Raw genomic sequence first — 23,450 nt, 5'->3', positions numbered from 1 at the left:
TTTTTTTCACGCTGGACTAGAAAAAATGTCGCTTTAGTTTTGGCACTAAATACTTAATAAAATAACATTATTTAATTTTAATAGTTATACATTTTTTTGTGAGAAGTAAGACATGCTGTGGTTCATTAAGGTTAAATAATTTCGTTTCATCACGTACTTAATGCTAAAATTAAAATCATGTCTTCTAGTCTAACATAAATGAATATATGCCAGATACTTATAGCGTAACAACTAACAAGTAATTCTACGAAAAAAGAATGGGAATCAACATGATGTAGTTTTTTCAATCTCAAAAATTTTTATGGTGCAATTGAAATCTTAAAATTTTGTTTGTACAAGCAATCAATCTCAAGAATGACTTTAGGATTTAACTTGACCCTTAATGAATGAAGAGAGAGAATTGAAAAATTATTTTTTAACACTCTTATTATAAATTAAATATATAATTGATAATTTAATAATAAATATTTTATGGATTAACTACCAATTCCATACTTGAAAGATTCGATTACTGACAATTTTTTTAAAATATGTTATCAATAAAATAATCTATTAATGATTTAAAAATACGATAAAAAGAATCAATAAATATTATTTTTTATAAGTAACAAAAAACTTTTATATTTAGCGAACTTATCTATTAGATCTAAATTTTTATAGCAACATTTGAGTAAATATTTAGGAAATACACAAAAAAAAAAATTCGGAGTAAAAATTTAATCTCTATATTTTTTTTCTTTTTCAAAAAATGTGGTCATTCACGATATATATATATATATATATATATATATATATATATATATATATATATATATATATATATATATATATATATATATATATATATATATATATATATATATATATATATATATATATATATAGGTGAATTCTACCCAACCCCCTCTAAAATAACATGTAAGTTACCCTTCATGATGTGTCACATTTTAATTGGTCATTACTTAACTATAGTTTGGTTATTTTGTAATTTATTATTTGAGATGGGTAATTGTATAATTTCTTAAAATATTAAAATTCTACCCCATTAATTGAAGCACGTTCTCACGCAATCTCTTTCTACAGTGCATCATTTCTTAACGGGTCGTTGAATTTTCATGGCTCGTAACTTCCCTGTTCTTCCCAGTATAGCCAACGCGGACTTCATTGCTATCTCTTGTCCTCTTACTCAATCCCCCCTCCTTCTTCTTTTTTTTTTTTTTTTTTTTTGCCATGAATCACTCTTTACCAACATCAACATCATTAATGGTTAGTTCGGTTATTAAATTTTTTCATTAAAAAAATATATATTTATTTAATTACAAGATGGAATATATATTCATATTTAAAATATAATATAATAAAATAAATCTATTTAAAATACTTAAAAGTATAATTAAAATCATGAATATATAAATATAATAATAAAATTTGTACTCTAAACAAGTAAACATATTTTTTATTATACATAAATTATTTAAAAAATAAATATATTATTAAAATTAATAATACAAATTTAAAATAATAAAATCCAATATTTTACTGTATTTGTTATAATATTTTTATTCTTTTAATTTATAATTTATTAGTACTTTATTATTTAATTAAGGATTAAACAAATTATTTTTATAAAAAATTATGTTTTGTATTATCTTATAGAAGAGACCAATATAGTAGTTTAAAAAATAAAGTAAAAATGAAATTTTAAATAAAAAATATTTAATATTAAAATTTTTAAATATAAAAATAATTTGTATAAATATTTAAAAGATAAATATAAAATATATGCATAAAATAAATAAAACAGATAAAATGGAAGTACTCATGAGAAATAAATAATTATTTTTGTCTCCTTTATTTATTTTAAACATGTATTTTATATTTATATCCTGAATATCTATATAATTTGCTTTTGTATTTAAAAATTTTAATATTAACTATTTTTTATTTAAAATATCATTTTTACATTAATTTTTAAATTGGTATATTGGTCTCTTCTTTAAGATTATACAAAAAATATTTCTCATGAAAATAATTTGTTTAATCATTAATTAAATAATAAAATATTAATAAATTAAAAATTAAAAGAATAAAAATACTATAAAAATTACTTGTAAGAAAGTTGAATTTTATCATTTTAAATTTGTGTTATTAATTTTAATAATTCATATTTTTTTAAATAATTTATGTATGATAAAAGATATGTTTACTTGTTTAGAGTACAAATTTTATTATTATATTTGTATATTCCTGATTTTAATTATACTTTTAAGTACTCTTAATAGATTTATTTTATTATATTATATTATATTTTACATATGAATATATATTCCATATATTATTTTTAATGAAAAAAATTTAATAACCAAACTAACCATTAATGGTAAGGAATGATCCATGGTAAAAAAAAAAAAAAAAAGAGATTGAGTGAGAGGACATGAGATAGCAATGAAGTCGGTGCTGACTATACTGGGAAGAACGAAGAAGTTACAAGCCATGGAATTCAACGACTCGTTAAGGAATGATGCACTGTATAAAGAGATTGCGTGAGAACGTGCTTCAATTAATGGGGTAGAATTTTAATATTTTAAGAAATTATACAATTACCCATTTCAAATAATAAATTACAAAATAACCCAACTATAGTTAAGTAATGACCAATTAAAATGTGACACATCATGAAGGGTAACTTACATGTTATTTTAGAGAGGGTTAGGTAGAATTCACCATATATATATATATATATATATATATATATATATATATATATATATATATATATATATATTAAAATTAGTTTAATTACTTTGTGAATTTCTATAGCTTTATTAAATTTTTAATTAGGTTCTTATATTTTTTTGTTTTTAATTGGTTCCTCTACCATATCATATTTTGTAACTAAGTTTTTACTGTGATAAAAACGTTGGAATTAATAGAATATTCTGTTAAATTATACAGAATATTCAGTCAAGTGTTAGATATATTCATTTTGTGTCACCAAAAAAAAGATATATTCATTTTGTTTAATAGAACATTTTATTAATTTCAATATTTTTGTCACAACATGAACTTAATTACAAAATTCAATATGATATAGAGACTCAATTGAAAATAAATTAAAAAAATATAGGAACCTAATTAAAAATTTAATAAAACAAGAGAAATTGACAGAATAATTAAATAAAAAAAAATTTACTTGACAAAATAAAAATACTAAATTTAAAGATAAAAATATCTTATTTTTTTAATAATAATTATAAAATTTTACATCAAAATTTGATTTCTAAAATTAATTTTTAAAAAATATATTTAATATTTAGTTTTTTTTGTCTTATTTTTAAATCTTTTGCAAACTGATTCATCGTTAGCATCTTTTAGAATTTATTTTATTAGTGATACAATTTTTTGAGTATATTTTAGTAATTTATTTATATTTTATAAAAAATAAAAATGATATCGGAAAAAAAAAAAGAGAGGCTAAAGCGACATAAAAATTTGGAAGAGAGGGAGTAATAATTAAAAAGTCTAGCGTGATATATATTAGTGCACAAAAAAATTAATCTTAAAAGGCATATAATTCTTCATAAACAAAATAAATATCACTGATAATAAACTCTAATGCTTATTCATTATAAAAGAATTTCATATTAACTTTCCATTCAATACTCATATATATAAAATGGAGATAAGTTGAATTTTAGGGGAATAAAAAAACTAAAATAAAAGGTTTTAGGCGACTAAAGTAAGATTGATATATAATTTATAAGAAAAAAATTTGAAGTTTGGAGGGTCACATGTAGTGCTGGTAATGGATAGGGTAAGATAGGATTTTGGACTCTATTCTAATTCTATTCACGGGTTAATAACTTTCTTAAAATTTTATTCTATTATATCTATTAATTAAGAATCTCTCAATTTTATCTCTATCTGCACTTTAAAGTTCTAAATTCTACTATTCTCAATCCTATCTGCAGAAAAATAAAAAATGTTCAAGTAAATATAAAATTCAACCATTCTAATTTTTATACATATTAATAAAATAGAAAATAAAAAATTAAGTTCAAATTAAAATTAAAAACAATAAAATTTTAAAAAAATTCAACAAAAAATTACAAATAATATAATTATCAACTAGTTTAGTAATTATTTTAAGTTTTATAAGAGAAAGATTGTGAATTTACATTCACTTTTTTTACTACATACATAACTTTTACATATATATTATATAATATATTAGGAGTGCAAGTAGGGTAGGATAGGGTGTAGACAAACTCACACCACATCCTACTCTACCCGTAGCAAATCGAGTAGGCAATCCTACTCGAATGGGTTGGTTCCAGGGGTGTTCAAATTCAAACCGATTCAAATTAAACCGTTCATCCAATCCGATCCAAACCGAAAATCGATTAAAACCGCACTAATTCGAATTTGATTGGATTCTATTTTTTGCAAACCGCTGGATTGGATCGGATTTCGGATCTACTTTTCATAACCGATCCAATCCAATCCAAACCGCACAATGTGCTATAATATTATTATTTTATTATTATATTTACAATTATATTTATAACATGTTCAATTTGTTATACATTTTTCTATTATTCATGTATTATTATTATTTAATAAATATTTTATGTTGAAAATGTTATTTATTTATTTATTTTAACTAACCTATATTTTTATTTATATTGTTATGTTATCGTTAGTTTTTTAAGATATTGTTAAGACTTGTTATGTCATTGTTGATTATTTAAAATTTGATGTTGAGACTTGTTATATGTATTTAATTTTTTTAATTTAAAAAATCACAAATCCGAACCGATCTAAACCGCTTGTAATCGGATCGGATTTCCAAAAAAATTTCATTCAATCCAAACCGCACTGCACATAAATTAAGCGTTCGGATCGGATTACTTTTTTCCTTAAAACCGAATCAAACCGCACCGCGAACACCCCTAATTGGTTCGGATTGAATACCTGCAAATAGGGTATATATTGCTAGTTCTAGTCACATGTGTTTATGTAGTATATTTTGAAAACAAATAATTAAATTCTGAAATTAAATGCATTTAATTGATTAGTGTGATAATATATTATTAAATATTTTTAAAAATTTTGTAATACATTGAAAGTAAATACAAGTCAAACCAATAATAAATTAATAATATATGAAACTAAATCCTTAATTTTGGGAAGACCAAAAATAAATGAAAATGAATAATAAAGGAAGAATTAATTTTAAGAAGATATTTTACCATAACTAAAATAATTTAATTTAATATAAAATTAGTGTAAAATAGTTTTATATGTATATCCAATCACGTAAAGTTACGTAACAAAAAATAATTATTATTTTTATTGATTAACGTAAATAGTTATTCAAACAATTAATATAATTGTGAATTAAAATTAAACTTTAACTAAAAAATAAAATTCAAAATTCTCTCTTAATTAATTGTTAAGTTTTTTTTGTCTGCAAATTATAATTCAAATAGCATAATTTTTCCGTACTTACCTAAAAGTCGCGATTTCAGTCTCACTCCTAAATTTTTTATTTTTAAGTTTAAAACTACGAAAGTATAAATGTAGTTCGCGCGGAGAAACAGAAAGTGGCATTCTCCATTTCACCATTTTACAAAGCTTTCGAGTTCTCGTCTCTTCTCTTACCTTGCTTGCTAGCCAAGCACCCATGCATTACTAGCACTGCAACGCTACAAAGGTAGTTACTTTCCCTATCCAATGATTCCAGTTCCCTTTTCTCGTTTGAATATAAGTTCATGCAGGAATTTCACCATTTAATTTTTTGTTTGTCATCATATTGATTTTGTGCTTTGTTGCTTAGATTTTGGGGGAAAAGCGTGTTTTCCAGGTTTAGTAGGGGTTAGAGCTTAAATCAATAGTGAAAGATAAAAGATCACTTTGTGATTGGAACTTAATTTTGGTGTTGGTGAGGTATTTAGATTTGCACTGAGTTATGGTTATAATCTTTTTGTTCGTCTATATATATTTAGCTGGTTATAAAATTGGTTTTTTTTCCCCAAAAAAAAATCTGTTTAGTAAGTGGAGGAGTGTTTAGGGGATAGTTACATGAAGCGCAATACGTTTTGGTATGGGATAAAATATTTTACGTGAAAAGTATACTTACAGCGTTATGGTACGCAGATAAATTGTGAATTGGTGCACGGTTCGTCACCTAATTAGTGAATTCTTGTAACTATAGTTTAGTAGTACCTTTAAAATTTCAGTGTGCTTTCCATGCCTGGAAATTTGTAAGATTACTACTGTCTTTTGTGTCAAATGAAAAGTCATTCTGGCATTACTTCCATTGGCACTTTATTTTCGGGTTAGCACTTAATTCTGTTCCTAATTGTTGAAGTGCTTAAAGTCTACAAGATAATCTTTGTGTAAAATATGTAACACAAAATTCAGGTAAAAAAATAATTACATTGTTTCTGTTACCATTGTCCTAAAGTTTTATCTTGATGTATAACAAGTGTAACCTCCATTTTATGAACTTTTAGGAAATATAGAATAGTTTCACATACAAGATGGACACAAACAAAATGAGGCCTATTACAGCTGCAACCAATTTTGCTGCCACAGGTTGGAAATCTACTGAGCGCCGTAGAATAATGGTTAACAAAATGTAAGAACACACCATCTATACTTAAATACTTTTTGAATGGCTGACATTCTGTTCAATTCACATAGCCTGTCATAGTTTGTTTTTATATTAAACTTCTGTCAGCATTTATTAAATTGAGCATAAATTAAATTTGTGAAATCTCTTCATTTTAAGCTTAGCATTTATGGTGCACAATTGTCCTAGTGAGTGATCATGTTCACCAGTGGAGGATTCTTGCTTGCATAGATTAGAGGAAATATAGGTTGAGTTATAGCAAAATCATATTATTTGTTATGCTATAGGATTAAGAATTAGAGCGTAACATGCTCGTGTAGCACATTATTATATCCAGATCAAAGTTGGTTTCACATACTCTACCTTTGTCATGTTATTTTCTCTCATTTGTCCCAACATTGCATGCTTTCTCAATTTCATTATGGTTTACTTAACAAGGTTGCCACTCCTTGAGGAACCTTATAGGGATAGAAGGCTCTTAATTTCACAGTGGAAATTCTTGATTTGTAGCATTTTCCAAATCCTCTTGATTCAATTCCCAATTCATTTGGGAAATGTTAACAACGGATGATGTAAGATTTAGTTTGGTTATCAGTACTTCATGGATTCATTGTTAAAGGTGCAAAGAGACATTTGGAATCATGTATTCATGTCTAACTTTGTTAGTTAGTTTGGATCTTTTGGAATAGTCTTTGTATAACTCTTACGAAAGAACAGTTTTACTTAACCTTCAAGGGCTTGGTTGAAGATAGAAGAGTACTTTCCTTCTCCTTTATGGATTCTATTCCATGGATTATTAATAGATTGATTTTTGGAGTCTTTGGATGGTTCTTTGAATATTTTCTCTCTCTCAATATGCTTCAGTTGTTATATAAATTCAATAACTATTTTGTCCGTCTCTTTAAATTCATTTTTTTTCTTTTCAATTTGATTGTTTTCAGCAGATCATATTAAGTATAAAGACGCAGCCTAATAAGGATTTTGATAGGTTATAAGATGTGTTTAGCATTAATGCTAGCACACCTTCTGAGGATAGACTTGTTGGTATTTGTGAACTTCTATTAGGTACTCCTACTAGAATGGTCCATATAAACTTACATCCTGTAGTTTACAGTGCAGATTTTGTACTCAAGAATGGTCCTCCCTCTTGGAAACAAAATTTACCCTTACTTCTAGGGTCTGTAGAAACTTTTGAGGAGAAAGTGTTTGCGTCATCCAAAGTCGAGGTACCTTGATTTTATGCTGTTTTGACTTTCTTCATGTGAACATCTTGTTGTTCATATAGCTCTTTCAAACAAATGGCATTGTCTTGATAACAAATGAGTATTTCCATGAATCCACATCAGTGCAAGATCTGCACGTAATTCTTTGAGATTTTTAAGTCTCCCTATTTTCATGGGATAAATTTTTACTACTAAAATGCTAAAATTTAGGATGTGCATACTTCTTTTACTTATTTATACAGTGTAAATTTTATCATTTAATACTTTTTTATTAGGTTCTCACATTAATTAATTTAAAAAATTGAGGTATTTGGCATCTATTTACAGGCTGAGTACATTGCAAAGATATCAGAAAAGCTGAAGTCAATAGCACCATCACGTCAAAGTGCTGAAAATCTCTTACCCCAAAACTCTTCTATCTCAAGTGAAGTTTCTCTTCTTAATAATCTGATTGAATATTATCTTAAATGAATACTAGAAAATTGGATTTATTTATTTATTTTCCATTCCTAACATTGAGATGTCAATATCAACAATAGAGAAAAGTGTGAAAAAAAAAACGAAAAAAAAAAAAAATCATATTTCCCATTATTTTCCTTTTCTTGCTCTATGGGTAAGGGTGTTCATATAAATATTGTCTTCTGCATGTCATACTCATATAAAAAACAAAGATTTTCCCATTTTTATATTATTTATGAATTCTAAAAGCTAGAAGGCCAGAAAAAACTTAAACTATTGATCTGAACAAGCAATCTAAGATATTATTTATGATACAAGGAAATAGGATGAATGAAACATTGTTTTCTGATCTCTCAACATCTTCGGACGATAAATTCTTTTTCAGATTAAATAGAAGCTAAACACTTAATTCTGTTTTACAAAACTTGCTTGTTTGAAAGCATGAGTTTCAATTGGCAAGTGATGCTTATTAAAGCATCCATTTCCCCCATGCCCCATCTACAACATTTGGTGTTTTCTTGACCATTGTATTTCTTTTATACTTTGTTCTACTTATATAATTTGGCTTTTACATTATCCCAGCCCATATTTTTGTTCAGTTCCCACCCATTTTATAGGTGTCGAAATCATTCACTCTTTTCTCAGCTTCCACTTATTTTCAGTATTGATGGGGTTGCTTTGTCATGTCAATAGTCCCAAGGTTATAGGTATAGTGTTTGAGTTAATTAAAATATATGATATGAAATATAGTTTTAATTGTGAAAATATCCTAAACTATGTTTTCAATCTTTTTTCAAACTTTACCCGAATAATGTCTATTGCTCCTGCCCTCTTCACATGCGTCTTGATTGTTTTCTCTTGGTTGATTGAATGTTTATTTTACTTTTGTATTTCTAGGAGAAGAAGAAATTAAAGCAATCAGAGAGTGGCAAGAACAGGTTTATCAAAAGGTAATATCCAATATTATCTTTCTTTCCTACAAAGTACTAATACGGACACGTGATACGATATGACACAAGACATGCAAACACACCAAACTTTAAAAATGATAAGACACAGACACAGGGTATACATATACGTATTTTCGAAATTTATAAACTAATCAAGCAATTATAAATGTCAAACTACCAATATTCACAACCAATTTTAGTGTTTTTGAACCTTATTAACACTATCTATGTTGTATTTGAAATGTCAATGAGTTCTGAAAGAAAAACATTTGAGATTGAGAGTAATTTTGATTCTTCCTTGTAGGTACAAATGATAAAAGCAACATATTACACAAAACTTGATACTTTTCACAAATTGATAAGTAGAAAGCTTCAGCAGGTATATGTTACTTTCAGGCCTATCATGATTTTAGACAACAACTCTGAGTTTGCATTCCTATAATCTTGATTGATTATTTTCCCATTGAATATAGCTCAAGAATGAGCCTGCTCCTCTACATCCTAAGACGATAACTGATATGGAGGGATGCGAACAACATAAGCGAGCACTGGAATACATTTTTTTATTATTGAATGTGGACAAAAGCAAGATTGATCGCGGTTTCAAGCAGAGACTAGATAGACTGGAAAAGTACATACAAGATGTTTTACAAAAGAAATACTTCTCTTACTGTCAACAACAATGTTCTTTTGACGTGCAATCCAAGCAACAGGTTGAGCCATCAAATTCAATCAGTTCTCAATTGGAACTATCTGGAAAGAAACCAGCCTCGCAAGTAATAAGCCTACCGAGTTCCCATTTAACAAAGCAGATTCCTTACCTAACATTACAAGAGGTAAACCAATTTTGCAGTTCGCGACAGGGAAATCAAGTGTCAGAAAAAGGTGTAATTTCTTTACAATCCATCAATTCAATTTATTACTATATATGTAGACACCATTGTTTCTGTGTTATCTGTTACATGAGTTACTCGCAAACTCTTTTTCGACGGTATCAGGTTGTGAAAATCATGCAGTAGAACCACAAATAGGAGTTGAGATCAAACCATCCGAAGCTTTTGTGAATGAACCAGCTGATATTCCCGATGATACAAGCCCAGCAATGAAGCACTTTATTAAAGTGGTTAGCCTAAAACTTGCCAACTTTTCTTTCTTTTGTTTCGCCTGAACTTGTAGATAAGTGCACTTATGCCATATAATTGCAGTTTAGGTCAATGTCAGCTGAAGCATTCATAGCTGCAACTGATGACATTGGACTAGCACTCCATTTAAATGATGACATACCAGAAATTTCAACTGATGAAAATGCAAACTTGAATTGCTACGATCCTGTTCCAACAGGAAAGAAAATAAAGCGATTCTTTAATTCAACTCCTGCAAGTGGCAGTTCCGGGCAGTTCATCAGTGCAGAGAAGCCTGCCTCAATATCTAAGGTACTCCAAACTCTGAATAATTTGATAGCTTTGTGATCAAGAATTTAAGCCAGTTTGGTATTTGATGCACTTTGATGAAATCATTACTTTGTGAGTGTGAATTATGCAGAATTTATCTTTCCGACGCATAATTCGTATTTTATTAGCAGAGCTTCGTCCGACACAAAACATGGATTGTCCTATAGACAAATATATAACAGCACCTTTATATATTACATTTCTGTTGCTTATTTCTGAAAAGAGCAACCCCATATAACTCGAGCATGGGTAACTCTTGCAGGAAATTTATACTATCTTAGAAGAAATAAAAGTGATAAACAACTTACTGATAGACACTCAAGTAGTTATTAGCGAAGGAAACACCATTACAGGAGTAGCTGAGGGTGCACCAGAACATGATGAAGGACTATTTGTCAAATTGGTTTTCAATTCAGTAACTGTTAATCTACCCCCGACAGCAGAGCAAGCTACTAACAAAGAGGTGAATAATTCTATAATGTTGTTAACACTATAGACACTTTTGATTTGTTTGTTCCAACTGATCACATTTGTCAATCATGCAGTCGATAATCAAACCGTTACATTTGTTTGTTCCCGGGTGTTATCCACTTCTCTCACCAGTTATTTCAGATGAAACACCATCAGAAATCAGGTTAGACAATCTAACTGTCTTCTTTTTCATTAATACTTTAGAGAAATGCTAGAGGGTCATCAGAATTTATTGTTTTTGGCCATCAGTTAGCCATCAACGTTTAAAAGTATGGGATAAAGTATATTGTTGGATTACTAAACTGAAGGAATTGAGTTGATGGCTAAGTGATGACAAAAAATAATAAATTCTGATAGCCTCCTAACATTTCTCAATACTTTATTTATTGTCTTTATAAGGTTGAAATGTTGAACAAACAACAAATGAACTTTATCATACTAGGCTCGTTCCCAGTTTGGGTAAACAACTTAATTAAGTTACTTTTGAATAAATAGCTTAAACAATAAATGCTTATAATAAAAGTTACTTATAAATAAGTTATTTTGTGTTTGATTTTTTAGTTCTAAAAGTACTTATTTTAAGAGAAAAGTGATAAAAAGCTTTTTATTATGAGAGAAGTCATTTTTTTTAATTTCTCCTTAAGCACCAAAATAACTTTTTAGAAAGTTGCAATTTTGTTTTGAAAATTGTACCAGACATTAATACTACACCTTTTTATAACTTAAAAGTAAAAAAAAGTCACTTATGAACCTATACAAACGGGCCGAACTCCTTACATGTTCTTCCTTCAATTATTTCTCTTTTCAGTAGTTTTCACCGGTAGCTTCTGAAACGGTGGCAATTTGGTGATAAGTTCTGGAAAAAAGGTGGCAATTCTTGTGGTTATGTCTTTCTTAATCTTTCCTCCTGTGTTTCTATTTGGACAGAGTGGATGTCGACGTGGACGATCTGTCAAGTAAAGCGAATCTGAAACTGAGACTTTCTCTAAGAAGCATGAATGAGCCTTTGTCACTGCAGAATATAGCAGTGTCATGGGATCAGTGTGTTAGAGAAGCAATATGTGAGTATGCGCAAAAACATGGTGGAGGAACCTTTAGCTCTAAATATGGAGGATGGGAGCTATGTTCCAATGGTTTTTGACTTGAAGGAGCATCTATCCATGTCCCTATCAGTCACCACCTCCCAAGAGATTGATTGCTTTATGAAAGTGATCCAAATACAGCAATTTGATCCAAATTCAGTGCATAATGAATACTTGGTGGTTAGATACCCTGAAATTCATACTTGCATTTTGTAAACATGGAAGCAAGTGTTATTCTGGATTGTAGAAACATTAATTACCCTTCAATTACATTTTGTTCAAAGAATGGTTTTATAGCCCTATCAAATCTTGACCAAGGGATCTTGAGAAATATAGGAGTCTTGAAACAAGTCATGCTTGGAAAGATAGGAGACTCGAACCCGCAACCTCTTAATTGAGTATGGGAAGACTATGCCATTTGAGCTATTTCAAAACTTATTTTTCAAATATGAGGACAAAATTATTTTACTTCTCAATTTTAATTTATATATATTAACAACCAATTATATTGGATTAATTCAAATAAAATAATATTTATTTATCAAATTTCATAATATCGGCAAATCTATTATAAATGAACGAAATTCGTACCTACAAAATTAGTTTTGTTCATTTTGTTAATTAAATTTATTATTATTTTTAATTTTTATGACTAAAAATAGTAGTTTAATTTTTTTTTTCATCTTATTTTGTTGGTCTTATAATTTTTTAGGCTAGCTACTAAATTTTAGACTAGTTCATTAGACTCGATCTGTTTCTATTGCTCAATGTATAGTGTACACTGTATACACCCTTAGTAAATTAAATAAAATTATTTAAAATCTTTTAAAAATATCACTCCCTTTAACTATTAAAAATATCAATTAAATTTATCTGTTATAAAATAAGTTTAATTTTGATGCATGATCGTATAAAATATTTTATACAATGCAATTATATTTATTTTTTTAGATAACTATTATGTAGATAGCCAATGAGTAATAGCTCAAATAGCATAGACTCCCCATACTCAATTAAGAGGTTGCGGGTTCGAGTCTCCTATCTTTCCAAATTTTGGCCAATGAATAATAGCTCAAATGGCATAAGGGTTCGAGTCTCATATCTTTAGTAAAAAAAAAAAAAAAAAACTATTATGTAGATATGTATATAAAATTATTTTACATTATATTAAAATTAAATTCAAAATACTAAAATTTGTAAAATTGTCCCCAGAAAAATAGTTAGTTTAGATTGAATCTAATTCAAATTTTAAATAGATCAGAAGATAATTAACTAACTTATCCTTTTTGTTTTTTCTATTAGTTATCCAAAAAGATTTTATATTCTATCTATCAATCTATCTATAGATCTATCTATCTATATATATATATATATACATAGCAGTTGATGCATGTAACTATCAATTCTCCACTCTTCTGCTTACGTAACTCTTTCTCTCTATTTGGGTGTCATTGAAGAAGAAGAAGGATGGTGAACACTGCACTTGTTCGTACCGTTATCGGCATTATAGGTTTTTTTCATACTTCTCTCTTTAATTTGTTTCATTGAGAATTGAATGAGATTTACATAGGTTTACGTGTTTATGCGAGTTTCTGAGAGATTTTTGCATTGCTTCTGTGCGCAGGGAATGTGATCTCTTTCGGCTTGTTTTTCTCACCAGCGTAAACTATCTCTTGACTCAGCATCTACTTTTATTTATAAAGTTTTTGTTATAATTGCGTCTTTTTTTTTGTTCTTTGTCAATAATTTCGGTGTGATTGATCATGTTATTCTGCTTATTTGTTCATCATTGTTTGATGTTTGATTATTAAAGATTAATTATGATACAAATAAAAAAATAAAATAACGATAAAACTTTCATGATGACTGCCAAATCTCATGCATTGTCACAGAAAAATAAGTTATCTAGGGACCTTGGATATATATAATTTTTCGATTTCTTTTTTCAGTTTTTTAATAATTTCCACTTGAAAAATGCTATTTTGGAATAATAATAATAATAATAATAATAATAATAAAGAAATTTTTTGTTTGTTTATTTGAATGAATGTTTCTTTCAGGCCAACATTCTATCGGATAATAAAGAAAAAGTCCGTGGAAGAGTTCAAACCGGATCCATATATAGCAACGGTTCTAAACTGTGCGTTTTGGGTATTCTATGGGCTTCCTTTCGTGCACCCTCACAGCTTTCTTGTGGTTACCATCAATGGCGTTGGCCTTGTCTTCGAGTTCGTCTATCTCACCATTTTTTACATTTATGCCACTAACAAAGGACGGGTCTGTATATGGATGCTTCTTCTAATTTTTTTAATATTTTATTTTAATTTCTATAAGTTTGAATCGTGTAGATTATGTTAATTTAGCTATTCTTATTAATTATATTGTCTAATAATAATTTCAGAGGAAGGTACTGCTCCTTCTGGGATTAGAGGCTTTGTTCTTTGTCGCTGTTGCTCTTATAACGTTGCTGGCACTACATGGCACTCACAAAAGATCGTTAGTGGTTGGTGTACTGTGTGATATATTTAATGGTGGATACTACCATGAAGATTTTATTATTGTCTTTATATGAAGATGCTTCTTTTTTACCATTAGATGATGAAATGTATGGTTTGATTTTGATGTGTTACAAAAGTGTTATTTTTTTTAAAGTGTGGCTAAACAAACAAAGTACACTTTTAACACAAGAATCTTCATAAAAAGATGTTTTTAGCATCTTCATTTGAGTAGTTGCCATATTTAATATCATGATGTATGTCTCTCCTCTTACAATTATGGTAAGTTTTCAATTTTTAATTCCTAATTATCCCATATGTTGCATAATTTTTAAATTGGATTATTTAGAATATTTTAAATATTTATTTTTTAATTTAAAATCAATTAAATTGAACGTAAAATATTTTTTATTAGTTAAAAAATATTATTTATTTTAAAAGATTTATTAAGTTTATTTATATGTATTTGTTTTTTTTGTACTCTATAACTGTATTCATACACCTTAGTATCCACAAAAGTTTATTATGTTATCTAAAACTGACATTAGTTTCGGTATATTTTTAAATTATTGACAAGGCAAAGGTTATAAAAACGAAGAGTGTGGAATATATGCCATTTTGGTTATCTCTAACTAACTTTCTCAATGGAGTGTGCTGGACAATATACGCTCTCATCCACCCTTTTGATATTTACGTCCTGGTATGTAGTAACTAACTTTTCAAATATAGTATCTATTTTTAATTAGTCTCTAATAATCTAGTAATACATATGGCTGCAGGTAAGTAATGGAATTGGGGCCTTGTCTGGACTGATTCAGCTCATACTATATGCCTGTTATTGTTCCTGTAATAATGGAGAGAAGAACGGTGGTGATGGTGATAACACTGTGTCAACTACAGTGGCTAAGGGAAATATTGAATTAGTTTGATGTATCATTCCATGACTCTAACAACGTTCAAATTTGGAATTCCTATGATTTAGATTTCTGAGAGTAGTAGTGCGTAAATAGTGCTATTTTTGTGGTTTAGGAAATTGAGGAATATTTTTATGAATATTTTTAGTTGCTGTTTTTTTACTTTGTTATTTTTTTTTTACTAAAGATATAAGACTCGAACCCACAACTTCTTAATTGAGTATGAGAAGATTATGTTATTTGAGTTATAACTCATTGGTTTTACTTTGTTATTTTTAATAGTGCTACTTTGCTATAATATATATATGATAAAATTATATCCAATTTTTTTTTAAAAAAATATGTAATTTATTTTTTATAATATTTTAATCATAGTAGAACTAACTATAATAAGTTACTAAAATTAACAATTTTGATACTCATTTATAGAATCATTTATGGAAAACAGCAGTTGAATAATAAAAAACATTTTTAGCACAATTTACTTCATATATGGGATAATTTATTAGTTTTGTGGTACAGTTACATAATTTAATTAGAGTTAACTTTTTACTAATGAAATTAATTAATTATAAGTGATATTTTCAGCACAATTTGTACTATTTTATATATAGAAAAATCTATTAGTTTCGTGGTACGGTTATATATATGATTTAATTAAAATTAATTTTTATTAATAAAATTAATTAATTATAAGTAGCGAAACTGAGATTGAGATAGATATAGTAGTGATACTTAAAACGACGACAATATAAAAAAGATTTTTTTTTTCAAAAAGAATAATTTAGAGAAAAAAAGAATTTGATTATTAATATTTTAAAAAATTATCTAATCACTATTTTAAATAATACTTTAATTATAAAATTATCTTATTATAATTAACATATTATTTAGAGGAAAGAACAAATAGATCCCTGTGTCGTGCAGATATTTTTGTCTCTAAGCATTGAAAAATATTTTTAAGTTTCTATCATTCACAAAATTTGGACGGATTAGTCCCTCCGTCTAAATGCCTCCTCAGAAATTGATCTGTCCAAATGCCTCCGCCAGGACTGATCCGTCCAAATTTTGTAAAAGTCAAGGACTTAAAAATATTTTTCAATGATTAAAGATAAAAATATCTACGGGACAAAAAGTCAGAGCCTTTCTCCCCTCTTCCTATTCTCTCTCTCTCCCACTGGAACTCGATCTCTCTCATTTGTCTCGGCGTCGCACAGCAAGCTCTCTCTCTCCTCTCTGGTCTCGTAATCAAGGTCGTCGTCCTTGCACTCTGTCTCGTCATCCTCTTGCACACAGTCGCACGTCTTCGTTGGGCTCTTCGTCGCCGGCGGCACATGCAGATCGGGCTTATAACGAGAGAATATATTTATGCCAGTGTCTCAATTCTCCTGGTCCCCAACTTTTGGATGGATACCAAATTGGGCATATTTTGTCTTAGAACAATGACATTTTGCCTTTTCTATGTCTATCTGCATATCCTTCTTTAAACATGTTTATTTATTGGAAAAGTATAGGGTACCAATATACTATCTGCCAAAGAGACACATCTTGAAAATACATTTATAAAGACACTTCCATTAGACACAGCCATACAAAAAACATTTTTGTTAGACACATCTACAAAGACACTTCCATTAAATACCGTTATAAATCAGAGTTGGCAGAAGTTGGCAGAAATACTGTTGGTAATGTAGCGGAATTGTTATTTCTTTTAGTAACTCTGTATTTCAATCTTGAGACAGGTATAAAACAGGACTATTAGTTCTCACAATTTATATCTTGCTGGGGAAGGGGGGGCTGGGGTTCCTTTTTAAGTTAGATAGCATAGTCCTTGTCATAATGATTGGAATTGGTTAGGCATGGCACTGAGAATGCTAAGAAACCATGTTTTAGTAGGGTTCAATCTGAATTTCAACTGCACTGAGTCACATTTTGACATGATTTTCAGTCTCACCTCTCACACCATGAATTGAGCCAGAGTTAAAAGATGGTTATATTTCTTTTCCCTGGTAAACCAAACCAAGATTTGCAAAATCGGTACCAAATGTGGAACTAGCTATAGTACTATTACGAGATTTCTTTAGTGGCGTGGAGGCTATTTGGTGATAGTGAAATACTTATGCTGTCATGAAAAAAAATTAATTAAGCTTTTCAAATTTTCAGTCCCCCTCTTGGCTTCTTGTGAAAATAATGGAAGGGTACCAAAAGTGAAAAGTCGAAAACATCTGTGAAAATGATTCTTGTTTCAATAAATACTACATTTTCAGTTTACTTCTTTTGCAGAACCAACATAATATGTTCGCTTAGTCATTTGCTAAATTGGATGCAGATTTTACTAATGTCATCTTTGATGAGCTTGTGATATCAAATTCATGATACTTATCAAGGAGCTACCTTAATAATTAAGGTAATGCATTTTGTGTTTTAGAAATAATTCCTGCTTAGAAATATGTGTGAATGTTTTTTTCTATAGCAAATGTGTATCCATTTTAAACATGGGTTAGGGTTGAGTATAATGAGTCTAGTACTATAATGAGTCTAGTATAATGAGTCTAGTCTAGCTTCATGACTTTTGTAGTTAATCTAGTGTATCTGCTTAGCTTTTATGGGAATTATGAAATCATTCTTTTGTGAATTGTTATTGCATAACTTGGTTCTGTTTTTTCTCTTTTGAGCAGACCTATAGAAAGCATACTGATTGACATTGATATACATTTTAATATTTTGTGTACAATACTCAATAGGCCTTTAGCCAATCCAGTGTAGTAGCCGAAAAATCATAACAATGCATTTCACTACCGAGATAATACTCAATTTGGTCCCTGAATTTACACGCGAGTCTCAATTTAGTTCCTGAGATTTCAATTGCCTCTATTTAGTCCCTGAAGTTTATAAACGTGCCTCATATTAGTCCCTGAGACTATTTTTAGTATAAAAATGTTAATAGAGCGCTGTTGTAGACTATCACATGTCATGTTAAAACTTGTAAAATGATAGTTTTGGTTTTGACATTTAAATAGTTCAAAAACGACATTGTATTACTTATTTTGTTAGGTAAAATTTGAATAAACACCATTTAGGATGTTGTTTTTAGGTTATTTGGGTGCCAAAACCAAAACGACATCATTTTACAAAGTTTAGTGTGGCATCCAGCTGTCACGACAGTGTTTTGTACGTTGAAAATTGTTTCAAGGACTAACATGAGTTATGTTCACAAAATTTGGGGACTAAATAAAGGCAATTGAAACTTTAGGGACTAAATTGAGATTCGCGTGTAAGTTCAGGGACCAAATTGAGTATTATCTCTTTCACTACCATAACATCGTTTGTGATACATCGAATCCCTCATTTTGTGGACTGCAATTTTATTTATAGCTTCATCGCAAGATGCAATATAAGAATATTATTTATCCAATTATTTGTGTACATAAATCAGACCATTTACCATCTATCATTTTGTAAAGAAAGACATCACATTATTTACGTATACAAGAAATCCTGCTGTATAATTCACTCCTGCTGTTGTGCAGGAGGAGGATGAATAATTTACATTCATAAAAAGATTTAAATGAGTTGGGTGAAACACTAAATGAGGTTGAGTCTCGGCTTCTCTCGGAACTATTTCTTTGTCACACACCATGGACTAGGAAATGTGCTCAGCTGCATTATATGCCAATCAAGAATACAGTCAGCCTGATTTCTCAAAATGAAACGATCAAATAAATATTAAAATCAAAGACATCTATAAAGAAAATTAAAAAAATTCAGCTGAAATTGACCATGAAATTAAAAAATATCTTTTTTTGGAGAAGGTGAATTTAAATTAATTTGCTCGTGACCAGATAGAACAATTAAAAACACACGCATTGGAATACAGAGAAAAAACACACGCTTTATTTAACTAATTTCAGTGCTAGTTCAAATAAAAAAAAAATTTACCTGAATTTCTAACTAAGAAAGGTGAATATAGAGAAAATTCTTAAGGCTAAATAAAAAGCATTTATAGGAGAGAAAAGGGTATGAAGTCCTACAAATTCAGACTATGTTCGAGAGCCACTTAACAATAGTGAAACATAAATGCAAGAATAAACCTCCCAAATGCTGTATTTAAAACTACCAAAATTTCAAAAGCATGGTAGGAATGATGCACTATGGAACCAATAAAACATGAAAAAGAAAAACAGCAACCCCACTTATAGACTTAGAGTGTGTAGTTAACAATGACTAAGAAGCAATATGATACAGCAGGTTAGATTTGAATGGACCACAACCACAAAGTGATGTAAATTTTACGAAAGTAGGCATAAAGGGATGGCTGAAAACACTTCATTTTCTAGGTGAAATCTTGACAAATTAATAATAAATAAATAAATAAATAAAGAGGATAAAGTATCCTTAAAATTCATAAATGACAAATTTTTTCCTCACCATTTGGAAAAGGGTGTTAATTTAGGTCTTCCGTACAAAATTTATAATTTAGAGTGAATACCTCATGCGGTCCCTGACAATTATCTCGAAAGGACAACGAGGCCCCCAAGAAAAAAAAAACACTCGATCCGCCCCTTGATAATTTTTTTTGAGACTGATTAGCCCCTATGCCAAAAAAAATAACATTGATTTTTTTTTTGCACAGGGGCCTCGTTGTTCTTTCGAGGTAATTGTTAGGGGCCGAGTTGAGTTTTTTATTTTTTGTCAGGAGCCGGATTTAGGTTTTATTTTTTTGTCAAGGGCCTCGTTGTCTTTCGAGATAATTGTCAGGGGCTGATTTGGGTTTTTCTCAATTTATATATGTACAAGAAGACTAATATGCCCGTTTATTTTGGGTCGAACTTATCAGATGAGAGACAAATTTGCCACTTTAAGATTGAGGTACTACTTGGTCCCTGAGGTTTTGTTCATGGATGAGATTGGGAGATTACTCCAAAATTCAAATGCTTCAATTCAAAGTACTATTACTTGCTTTCACCAAAGTGCTCTTCATTGAATAGTATTTGTAATAAGATTTGGCTAAAAGGTATTCACAGGTTACAAAACTATAGAATATTTAATTTTTATTTAATTAAAAGGATATTTTAGTAAAAGTTGTGATATAATATATAATTTTTTAAAAAAAAATTAAATGCTAAGGTGGAAAATAAATTTTATGTGACTTGTTATTATTTGTCCATATTTTAAACGTATCGATACGCATTAATTTATCATCGTACGGTAGCAAACACCATTTTTAAATATTGATCTAAATCCATAATTGACATTAATTTTATATAGTTGTCTAATCACATTCGTTTTTTTAGATAACTATTTACATGATTAATATAAAAAATAATTATTTTTACTAATGTTGTGTACTTGTGTTAGGTGATTGAATATATATATATATAACTGTTTTACACTAATAGTGCGGTAAAATTAAATTTTAACCAATAATAAAATGGGGCTTTTTTACTAATGCACCACCTTTTTTCGATATTTATTATCAAACCCTTTTAAAACTAATTACCTAAATGTTACTTTTTTTACTAAGGTGACAACTGATGATTTGTTATTTTAATTTTGATTATGATTATGATTAATTATTGTGATATACGAAGAGTGGCATTTGAATAATTAATTTCAAAAGAGTGATATTTTAGTATTAAGGTTTAGAAAACGTGGCACATTTATAAAAAGAGTTTAGTTTTGGAAAATGTTTAAATAATCGTCCAATTATATTTGTTCTTTTAGATAATTATTTACGTAGTTAATGTAATTATGTAAACTGTAGTTATATTTATTGATGTAGCGCTATATAATTGGATGTACATCTAAAAGTACTTTATACTGATAATGCATCAAATAAATTTTTTATAAAAGATTTAATTTTAATTAAATATAAAATATTTTACATAATCGTCTAATTAATTTTTTTTTATGATTATTTACGCGACAAATATAAAAGGTAATGTGCAGTGCTTTTGAATGGGTGTAGTGTGCAGTGTTTCTTTGTGCATTGCTTAGTATCACATTTAACAATTTAACAAGCCAAGTAGACATCATCTAACAGTTTGTGTTGGACCTAAAAGTGCGTTTGTTTTTGAGAACAGGACAAGATAAGATATTGAGAACAGGACAGGATAAGGTATTAATAGACAGAAACACAAAATTTTGTGTTCTTGTATTCTGTTTGGTAATAAATTAAAACAAATTATGAAAATTTAATTTATTCTCATTTTTTTTCATTAAAAAAATTTGAGATGAAAAATATAATAATAAAAAATATAATTATGACAAATTAACCAAAATAATGAAAGAAAAAATAAAAAATAAGTTGTGTCCTTTGTTAGTGTCTCTGTGTCATTTCTGTCAGGATCGACACAAAATACACTAATTCAGTGTCTCTAAACACATTGTTTCTGTCCATGTCTTTTCTGTCAAATACGATTTTGTGTCTCTGTGTCCTTGTCTCAGTGTCCTGTCTCTATAAATAAACGCAGCCTAAAATACTAGAGGAGGAACTATTTTATGTTGTTACACTGTCAAACGTTGAAGGGCTCAAACCTAATAAGAAATTGAAAAAGTATAGGTAACAAACAAGATTTTTGAACAATGTGCAAACAATATGAATTAATAGGGTTAAAAGAGTAAATTTAACTAGTAGCATTAAATTAGAGTGTAGTGTATTTTCATTTAATTGGTGGTTGTTCATGTTGTTCAAAATTTTCATTGTCCCCCTAACACTTTCCTAAGAAATTAGTTGATAAATAATTTAATTAAAGCATCCGATTCAAGACACAATGTGGTTACTCGGAATAAATATATATCATCAGTTAATTAAGAGTCCCGAGTTATAAGTATTTGAATTAGTCAGATTAAAAAAAATAAAAAATACCACTGGCTGGTTTCTTGAAACATTTAAAAGTCAAAGTATAGATCGTTTCAATCACCATAATTTATAATAAGTAATATAATAGTTTGGTCAAACTTTGTACATAATATTATTTAATCTAATTTTATAAATATATTAGTAAACATTACGTTATGTACAAAAATTGTTACATATTTTATATAAGTCGAAAGCATCATGTGTTTGACTTTCATTTTTTCTTTTTCAGATATTCATCTAAAAATGATTTTCCAATATATTGAACTAACCTGAACTCTGTTTGTATAAAGAAACTATATATGTGTATATGTAATGTATAATATCAAAAAAGAAAAACAAGGAAAAATGAATTTTTTTGTAATACTATACACAAAAATTCTATTTATATATACTCAGAGTCAGTCTTAAGAATTTAGATATCCTTAGCTCATTATAACACTATTTTAATCTTTCATTTTATATCTTGTCAGGTAAACCGGAGTAGTTTTCTATCCGATTCAAGTAATTAGAATTTAAATTCTTAATATATCAGCTAGTTTTTATATAATTGGACAATTTATATATAAAAAGTTACGAGACTAACGTTAGGTTGGTTATAAATATATATTGCTATTTTTTATGGTGTTAATAATTAAAGTAGTTTCTGAATTTGCAGTGGTATTTTAATGTCGTTTTTAAATTTAAAATTATCTTAAATTTGTCTCTAAATTTAACAACGGTCGTCTCTAAAATATTTTTCGGTGACGAAATAATGACGCAGTTGAACGGAAACTACGCTAAAATTAGGCTAGACCGATAAAAATTATTTCATTTTTAGTGCTCAAATAAAACATAAACAGCATCGTTTAGGATATTTTAGAGGTTTTAATATGTTGGAGTTAAAATCTCTCAAAATTCTCTTATATT

The 23,450-nt window shown here is 28.3% G+C and overlaps 2 protein-coding genes across 2 annotated transcripts; both read left to right on the top strand.

Annotated features, from left to right (window-relative positions):
* The first annotated feature begins 8,986 nt into the window (after positions 1 to 8,986).
* On the top strand, positions 8,987 to 11,216 carry LOC112786569 (uncharacterized). Its single transcript, XM_072231319.1, has 7 exons — positions 8,987 to 9,026; positions 9,217 to 9,269; positions 9,574 to 9,648; positions 9,743 to 10,154; positions 10,268 to 10,392; positions 10,475 to 10,702; positions 10,983 to 11,216. Exons 1-7 carry the CDS (start codon positions 8,987 to 8,989, stop codon positions 11,214 to 11,216), a joined length of 1,167 nt encoding a protein of 388 aa, XP_072087420.1.
* Positions 11,217 to 13,665: 2,449 nt separating this feature from the next.
* LOC112786568 (bidirectional sugar transporter SWEET6b-like) lies at positions 13,666 to 15,697 on the top strand. The gene is made up of 7 exons (XM_072231318.1): positions 13,666 to 13,783; positions 13,898 to 13,934; positions 14,334 to 14,550; positions 14,675 to 14,789; positions 15,004 to 15,050; positions 15,346 to 15,468; positions 15,548 to 15,697. Exons 1-7 carry the CDS (start codon positions 13,741 to 13,743, stop codon positions 15,695 to 15,697), a joined length of 732 nt encoding a protein of 243 aa, XP_072087419.1. The 5' UTR covers positions 13,666 to 13,740.
* Positions 15,698 to 23,450: the final 7,753 nt, after the last annotated feature.

This window comes from Arachis hypogaea, chromosome 20 (assembly GCF_003086295.3).
Source record: "Arachis hypogaea cultivar Tifrunner chromosome 20, arahy.Tifrunner.gnm2.J5K5, whole genome shotgun sequence".
In the NCBI taxonomy this organism is placed as follows: Eukaryota; Viridiplantae; Streptophyta; class Magnoliopsida; order Fabales; family Fabaceae; genus Arachis; species Arachis hypogaea.
This window is presented reverse-complemented; position numbering and strand designations above follow the sequence as displayed.